Source organism: Carassius carassius, chromosome 43, assembly GCF_963082965.1.
Source record: "Carassius carassius chromosome 43, fCarCar2.1, whole genome shotgun sequence".
Lineage (NCBI taxonomy): Eukaryota > Metazoa > Chordata > Actinopteri > Cypriniformes > Cyprinidae > Carassius > Carassius carassius.
In genome coordinates this window covers 21,825,785-21,835,122 of record NC_081797.1, presented here as the reverse complement: position 1 = coordinate 21,835,122, position 9,338 = coordinate 21,825,785, and the positions used below count along the sequence as shown (strand labels likewise).

The 9,338-nt window shown below is 39.8% G+C and overlaps 2 gene segments (V, D, J or C); one reads left to right on the top strand and one right to left on the bottom strand.

The window, feature by feature from the left end:
- Positions 1-828: 828 nt before the first annotated feature.
- On the bottom strand, positions 829-1,487 carry LOC132124968 (immunoglobulin kappa variable 1-8-like). The segment is given in 2 exon segments: positions 829-1,271; positions 1,396-1,487. Coding segments are annotated over 2 exon segments (366 nt in total).
- A 2,727-nt stretch (positions 1,488-4,214) lies between these two features.
- LOC132124851 (immunoglobulin lambda constant 7-like) lies at positions 4,215-4,665 on the top strand. The segment is given in 1 exon segment: positions 4,215-4,665. A coding segment is annotated over 1 exon segment (393 nt).
- Positions 4,666-9,338: the final 4,673 nt, after the last annotated feature.

Here is a 9,338-nt window from a genome sequence, read left to right as displayed (position 1 = left end):
TTACTGGTTGTTATCAAGGGAAAACATACCTCGAAATGTCGCGACTGACCAATCAGAATCAAGTATTGCACAGAGCCGTGCAATGAGCCCCAATAATGAATTTCAACTAAAAGCAAAAAATTAGCCTTTTATTTGGTTATTTGAATATCATATTAAAACTGACTTCCTCGTGATTTTGTTCTTGATTTTCAAATGCTTCTTTGGGAAGGCTTTCAGTGTTAAAATATAAAATGAATTATAATGATAACTATTACAATACATTATAATATTTATTATTCTGTCTCATGACTGTGGCACCATTTCTACTGAAAATTAGAATAAATAAAACATTTATCAAATTGAAAAACAAAGGTAAATATCACTTGTAAGCAGAATATTTTGGAGTCATTTCCAGTCAAGCTATAATTTTACTAAATTATGAGAAAAGTGTGAAAATATTATTTGATTGTGTGAACTCCAAAAACATAATTTTCACTACTGACATTTCAATCACAGAATGGTTCTTAACACAAAACATAATTTGAGATTTTCACTTTGGAGAAGAAGGAGATGAAGAAGAAGAAGAAAAAAAAATAGGAATTACATTTTAATGTTCTATGACATGCAAAAAGAAATGTTATGATTTTCATTTTGTGTAATTCTGGATTGAACAGACACGAGGACTCTGTGGCTGCTGTTTCACTGAATACTGTAAGTATCGTCAGATTACATTGGATTGTTTAATGCTGGAACATTTTAAATGATTAATTAAATGCATCCATGGTGAAGTAATGAGTGAAAAACACATTTAAGAACCAGAAAAACCAGAAAGATTAATCAGTACAAGACTTTAACATTTTTGAGTAAATGAGACTGTTATAAGAAATAACCTCCATCAGCAGCTGCAGTGTCTCTCAGCTGTATCAGTGCAGTCACTGTGACTCTGACTGACGGAGGTTTTTGTACGACTCTTTATCACTGTGTGAACACTGGACCACTGTGGTAACTCTGACAGTAATAATCTCCTGTATCTTCAGTCTGGACTCCTCTGATGGTCAGAGAGAAATCTTTTCCAGTATTTGCTGTTCCACTGCCACTGAATCTAGATGGAGTTCCTGACTGAAGGCTGTTTATGTAATAAATGAGGAGTTTAGGAGCTTCTCCAGGTTTCTGCTGATACCAGGCTAAGTAGCTGCCATATATTCCTACATCTATGTTACACTCTATTGTAGCTGTTTGACCGAGCTGGACAGTTTTAACTTTAGGTTGAGTCAGAGTGATTCCTCTGGAGGCTGAAGAAGAGAAAATAAAGTCAGTTTGTCAGTAAATCACCTTTATAGCAGAATATTGGTATATTAAAATGGTAAAACAACAACAACAATAGCTTATTATTAATATCAAACCCTAATATTCCACCTTGGATAAAAACCCCAATGGTCCAGATGAGGATGATGATGTTGTTCATTGTTGTTGTTGTGTCTTGTGTGATGATGAAGATTGTGTTCTGTTCTGCTCTCAGTCATGAAGTGTTAAACTCACAGCTCTATAAACACTCTCAGAGCACTGAAGCATGTGCTGACGATGCAAAGAAGTGGGCAGGATTCACAACAGATTTTTGTTATAAATGTTACATGTACTTTCTTTAACAACAACACTAAATTATGCATAATGTTAAGTTACTAAACCAGCACCCCAACCATAACCATTCAGTAATAGTAATTAATATCACTTAGTATTAATTTATGTAATTACACTGCAACAACATCCCCTTTAAATAAAGTATAGCATATCAAAATATAAACTTAACATTAATTTATATTATATAACATGATATTCACGAGCGAGGACCACCATTGTGTAGAATAAAGCAGCTTTTTCTCATTATTGTACTTTACACCAGTGGCGGAGCTAGACTTTTAAAACAGGGGTGGCAAAGGGGTGGCAAGGTATTATTTTGGGGGGTCAATATACAAAGTGTTCAATTACACTAAAAATTTATTATTTTCCACAAAATGTATACAGATTAAATTAAAGTTGTTTATTTCCCAAAATGTACACAATTATATATGTATTAAGTATACAGCAAAAATAGAACAATTTGCTTGTTATCATTTACCATGAGTACACCGTTACTAATAATACAAATACTAAAGTAATACATTACGACAAAATCTGAGTATATTGAGGTCTAGCCTATTTGACAACACAAGGAAAATTGCTTAAAGACGTCTAGACATGTTATGTTAAGTGCTAATAAATTGTATGTCTACACAAAGTTACTTCAGTACATCTCTACAGTCACATCTACTATCAAGGATGCAAACACATGTATGGTCAAAAAAGAGAGAGGTTATTGAAGCCCTCGCCCCGTGGCAAATATCCAGATAATTACATAATTGTGATGAATTTAATCCTTTGTAAGTTATCATTTTGCATTGTAAGATTACAGTTAACACCTTTAAATATTACATAAATGTATTATGTATTTTTATTAAACTTAGTGAGTGAGCGTATAAATGAGCAGCAAAAAAGAATTCTTGAAAAAATCTGCACAGTAACTTTATAAAATCTAAACATGTTAATAAAAACAAATTACTATTAGTATAGCCTATAGTATATTTATATAGCCTACACTACACATAAATAATATACAATTAAATTATGCTTATTTTAAATGTATTGTGTATGCTAGGTATAAAAAATATAGGCTTCTAATAATCGTTCAGTGCGCAAAACCATGATAATATGAAACGCTTCAAAACAGAGCGCACAAAGCGCGTATGCGCATCGCGGGTGCAGAATGATGTGCTCAAAGCACAAAGTGAAGAAATGTCGAGCGCACAAAGCTGCGTGTCAGCTTAACCAATGAAAAGTGTAGCAGCAGCTGCACGCTTGTGCGTGCTGCGTAAGGTGCATTCACGTCCGCTGGGAGATTTGAGAAATGTTCGTAAAAATGAACAGTGTAATGTTTTCAGCGGGGTGGCAACAGGGGTGGCAAGGACTTCGTCAATTGCCACCCCAACTAGCCCTCTGGCTCCGCCACTGCTTTACACCATTTTGTTGCAAGTGAGTGTTTGAAATGAAGGGTGGAAATAAAAAGAATAAAACACTTTATGAAACATTATAAACAAGATGAATTACACATTGCCGTAATGATAAATCGATTTTAACTGAACAAACAAGATTGCACAATTGATATTAATGTCTGAAATCAATATTGATTCAGTTGTGAGTCAATGTCATGTTGCTATGTGAGACAGAAATACATTTTTACATAAAAAAAAAAAAAAGATTTTTTACATTGGATTTTTTTTTTTTTCAAAACCTAACTTATTTAGAGCAGTCAACAGCTGAAGTGTTTCTACTGTCAGTGTGTTGAAGTGTTTCTCTCTCTGCTGGAGTGTGTGTTCACTCGAGTGGAACAGAGGTTTTTGTACGAGTGTTTCATTAGATTGTATCACTGTGGTACACATTCGGTGGAGGAACTAAACTGGTGCTCGGTAAGGCTGTCTCTTTTAACTGTCTTTTACAAAATTATTAAAATGTTTAGATTTTAATGTTTAATTTATTGTATTGTCACATTTAGAGCTTTAAAAGAACTGAATTATATACTCAGAAAACAAATATTGTCCAAACACATTTCCATAATCTGTCTCACTTTTAGTTTTATCAGTTAATTTTATTTACAGATTTATTTTCATTACTGTTTACACTGTTCATATGAAGTTCATATTTTATTATTTATATTATACATGGAGAAATGACATCAGAATGTCAATAAAGTTACTTTTTGTAGTTCAGTCAATTATTTTGAATCTCCTTTGCTCATGCTGTGCTTCAAGAACTTACAAAATACTAAATATGTGACTGTTTAGAAAAGTTGATTCTTTGCATTTGATGTGAGATATAGTAATAAAAAAGCAGCTTGAAATATTAACATTTTTAAAAGTGTAAAAAATTATTTAACAGTGTAATAGGATTTTAGGTTCAGTTAAGACAATCTAAGAACTTTGTTGAGATTTGAGACTGTGTTCAGTGTCTTTGTACAGTGTCAGCATTCATGTATCATCGTTTCATTTTATGAGGTTTCATTTAAATGTATGTAGCGATTTTATTTAATTTGTATATTTTGTATATATCAGCTGTAGTGATGTTGAATAAGATGAATGATAAGATTGTAGTGTTTTTGCTGCACTCCTCATGTCTGCTGCTGAAGTCCTGTTGAAATGCTGTGAATGCTGCAGGGCAGAAGAGTGCTGGAGCTGCAGTGTGTTTTCTCTGTGTTTGTGAATGTGTTGTGTTTGTCTCCTGCAGCTGGTCCCACAGTGAAGCCCTCAGTGTCTCTGCTGCCGCCCTCTTCTCTGCAGATCTCTGGAGACTCAGCCGCACTGCTCTGCCTGCTCAGCTCTTACTCTCCACAGGGGGCGCTGGTGAGCTGGACACTGGACGGCTCAGAGGTCACCGAGGGGGTTGTGACCAGCGCAGAGAGTGAGCAGGACGGCCGCTACAGCCGCAGTAGTGTCCTGACCCTCAGCAAAGCACGCTGGGAAGCGGGAGAGCAGTACGTCTGCAGAGTAACACATGATGGAGCTCCTCATGAGGCCTCGTTCCACAAGAGTCGCTGTTAGTCGCTCGCAGTGCTGATGTTTCTCCAGTGAGCGCTGCTCTCTCCTGAAGATGAGCGTATCTGAGTGTCCTGTGTCAGGCAGGATTCACATGAGTCTAGTGCTGCAGCTGTAGTCATTTACAACTCAATACTGAAAGAGAGCTCTAGTGTCAAAGCACTGGCTGATCTTTCAATCTGCTGTGTTTGCTGCAACATTCAATAAAGCTTCTCAACAAACTCCATTTGTGTCTGACAACATCATTCAACTAACAGATGAAGATGCATGTAGTGTTTGTGCAGGTGTTTTTCAGAAGCTCGATCAGTAGCAGTAAATCTAGTCAAATAAAGCTCTTGGGGTTTGAACATGGTCTCTGGAGACAGAGCTGCTCTATTCTGAGAGGATCACAATCACTCCACCCTGACAATGCAAATGAGATTTTCAGCTCACACTCCCAGAGTCACTGTTTGATTGGTTACAAGATCTGGACTGAAACACACCAGTTTCACTTCTGCTGTAGACCTCATTATTAAACTCATTATTACATTTCAGGGTTTTTTTTTTTGTGGCTAACATCCTTTTTCCAATCTGTAGTCACATATTCAAAACACTATACACATTTAGCACAGCATCAGTCTGTTGTGACCAAATCTTTAGCAAAATTCATGTTGTTTTCACACAATATTCAGTTAATTAACACATTTCCAAAATGCTTACGTTTTCTTTTCACATAAGCTATACCTTATACCAAAATCATAGATCCTTCTTATCTTTTTTTTACAAATGCTTAAACACAGCATGACAGAAATGAAAACCTAATGTTACAAACTTTAAATATAGTGTAAAGCCTCTACTTCTGCAACAACATCAACTCAAAAGTATTGGAACATATCTCTATATAAAATATTGTAACAACTGATAAGCAATTTTAAGTAACAGATCACTAAAATATTTAAAAATAGCTGATTCTAGTCTCAGTTGGAAGAATATTCAGGTGTTGATGGTCGTTACATTACATCAACATAGAGTAAAAAAGACCTCTTTGAACTGGTTTTGTAGATGCAGAACAACACCGAATCAGACAGAGAAAAATGATGCCTGTGTTTCTTGTTTTTGGACTGCTTTCCCCGTTATTGACCTCTAGCCTGTTTTGGATTTTGATTTTGGATTACCCCATTAAACGCACTGCATTTGGATCTCGCGTTTCCTGTGATCAATCGTTACACTATTTAACATGCACTGTGACATTTAGTCCTTTTTATCTTATAAACTCCTTGAGATTTTAAAGTTAGTTTAATAGTATTTAAATTCAAGTTTAAAAATAGGTTTTAATTGCTTAAATTATTTCTATGAATTAGTAATATGTTATCATGTTTATTCTTGTAGAAAATAATTGTTTATTCTTTAAGAAAATAAGGGACGATCCAAATATTTGTTTTGCTTTACCTGTTTATGTAGGCTACAATTATTCAAAAATAAATAAATAAAAATAAAATGTCATTAAAAATACCATCGGCCTGAGTAAATTTGACCATTATAGAATTGTGACTTTAAAGGTTAGTGATTTAGGAGGTGAAAATACTGTGAAATTACAAATGGCATTGAATTTAAGAGCATAACGACTAATGGTTTATGAAATGTTAGCCAATAAAGCATTTTTTTAAACATAAAGTTGTGAACTAAAATATCATTTTAACCATACAGCATGTGAATAAATAAAATGCATACTTTTCATAACATTTCATTATTCATAAAATGCATAACGTTTCTGGTGTTTGGATTTGTACTTCAATATAATGAGCTCAAGTTTAAGAATAGCCCTAGACTAGTTTCTCTCTCTCTCTCTCTCTCTCTCTCTCTCTCTCTCTCTCTCTCTCTCTCTCTCTCTCTCTCTCTCTCTTTAACAGCATTAGCTCAATGAAATACGTCTTTCTTCAGGTAGAAGTAATGTTTTCCTGCTTGCTAAATGTTGGTCTCATGATCAATAAGTTTTATTCGCCTCAATCTGATTGAACACTTGAATATGAATATTAATTTGTCACACCCAGGGGCTGGCTATGCTTTAACTAAGCCACACCCCTTCTCAACTTCCACCTCGAGGAGGTCCCCAAACCCGACCCAATGGCCAAACAACACGAGAACAAGTAAGTGATAAAACAATCTTTATTTAAATATTTAAAAATAGCTTGGGGAATAGGGAAAGGGCAATTAAAACTAAACTCTGACTCGGCCCTCCAGATGGGCTATGGCCGGGAAGAGGTCAGGGAGCAAGGGGGCCACGGAGATCCGGGGCGTAGGACTCGGGCCCCGGCCTGAGTCTTAGGTATCCGTAGCGCCCTCCTTCTTCCTCCTCTTCGCTGAATACAGCTCACGGTAAGTACTGGTTCACACAGTTCGTTCTCGAGGTGCTCACTCTCTTTCTCTTCCTCCACAGGCAACGGGCTCTTTCTCTTTCTCCACAGGCAACGGCTGGGACACACAGGCACAGTTAATTCAGCTTGGTTTTGCTCTCACCTCTTCGCTGATTACAGCTCACAGTAAGTACTGGTTCACACAGTTCGTTCCTTGGGTGCTCACTCGCTTTCTCTTTCTCCACAGGCAACGGCTGGGACACACAGGCACAGTTAGTTCAGCTTGGTTCTGCTCTCACCTCTTCGCTGATTACAGCTCACAGTAAGTACTGGTTCACACAGTTCGTTCCTTGGGTGCTCACTCGCTTTCTCTTTCTCCACAGGCAGCGGCGTAAGTACAGGTTTCCTCAGTCTCTCCTCGTGTTACCCACTCTCTCTCCTTTTCTCTCCACAGGTATCAACTTGGGCACAATAGCACAGTTAGTTTGCTTTGAATGGCTCTCACCTCTGGGCTGGACACAGCGTACTGTAAGTACAGGGTTCGCTCTATTCCTCCTCGTGTTATTCACTCTCTCTCTCCTTTTCTCTCCACAGGTATCAACTTGGGCACAATAGCACAGTTAGTTTGCTTTGAATGGCTCTCACCTCTGGGCTGGACACAGCGTACTGTAAGTACAGGGTTCGCTCTATTCCTCCTCGTGTTATTCACCTCTCTCTCCTTTTCTCTCCACAGGTATCAACTTGGGCACAATAGCACAGTTAGTTTGCTTTAGATGGCTCTCACCTCTGGGCTGGACACAGCGTACTGTAAGTACAGGGTTCGCTCTATTCCTCCTCGTGTTATTCCCTCTCTCTCCTTTTCTCTCCACAGATATCAACTTGGGCACAATAGCACCGTTAGTTTGCTTTGAATGGCTCTCACCTCTGGGCTGAACACAGCGCACTGTAAGTACAGGTTTCCTCTGTTTCTCCTTGTGTTACTCACTCTCTTTCCTTTCCTCTCCACAGGTATCAACTTGGACACAAAACACAGTTACTCTGCTTTGGATGGCTTTCACCTCTGGGCTGGACACAGCGTACCGTGCTATCTCCGGAGATCTGAAGCACGCTCACAACATATACTGTACTGAACTAGGCTAGGACCAGCAATCTCCTTGTCCTCCCACGCCGAAGTGCGTGAAGGCGGGGGTTTATCTGACAGGACACACGGCAATACACAGCAGCCCACAGCAATATACAACACCACGTCAAAATTATAGGTTTTCACAGCACGAAGACTCACCCACCACACTCAGTGTACGGAAAGGACACCCGTCTTCCTTCACTTCGCTTGGTTCGGATCTGGCGATGGAATATGCGGCCTAGCTAGTGATGTCGTCGTTGTGACTACTTCAATAAGTATTCCTTCGGCTCTCCCACCACACTATATTAGGGGTAGGGCCGCCCTCCTCCTCCTGGAGAGATCTACACAACGCCAGGTCAATATACAGGGCACTTTCGACTGGCTCTTAGTACTCACATCAATGCCACTTCCAATCCCCTTTTTCACGTCGTCTCAGTTCGCCGTATAATCTGTTCACTTCTCAACCTTTAAGGTTCGCGATGTCTTCACAATCATACAATTCCAGCCTGAGGGAGAGAGAGAGTTAGACAGCTACCAGCAGCGTACCAAGACGGGCACAACCCAGTGCTTCACACACACCAAAAAGAGCTTCGCAGACTGGGAAATAACTTGGCCTTAAGTACTGCCTTGTCCAGCGTATCCTCCAATCACCAACCGCTGTCCCTAACTAGGCACAGGTGCATCGAATTCCCTGATTTTCCTTCTTACGACGCTACCGGAAGTTCCGGTGTTCTGTTTTTCCGGTCCGGGCGGAAACGCTTCCGGGCGGAACCAAACTTCCCGAATTTTGGTTCCGCCCCTAAAGATCGTCACCTTGTGACATCCTCCCCCGCCAATCCGTTCTAGTCCCTAGAACGTCCTCGGGCTGTCCACTCCCCATAGCGGGCAGGGGGTCGGCCTCGGTTCTCTCGCTGGGATCGTCTCACTGGTGAATCGGGCTCAGCTTGTTCAGGGGCTGCTTCTGGTTCTCTCGGGGCGATCGGGGGTGGTGCCACCACGGGTCTCCCTGGTACCACAGCCCAACCTTCAATCCAGGGGGCCGCTGGTACAGGTCCCGTGGGGACTTCTTCCACGGCTTCAGGGTAGTTAGGGCATGGGCGAATCATGTTCCGGTGCACCACACGGTCGGGGCCTGACTTCCCTTCTGGCCGGATGGTATAGACCGGCTGCCCCGGCCTCTGCTGCCGGCAGACTACATAAGGGGTGGCCTCCCAACGGTCACTCAGTTTCCCCTTCCCCTGCCGCCGATTATCTCTCACCAACACCCTCTCTCCTGGCAGT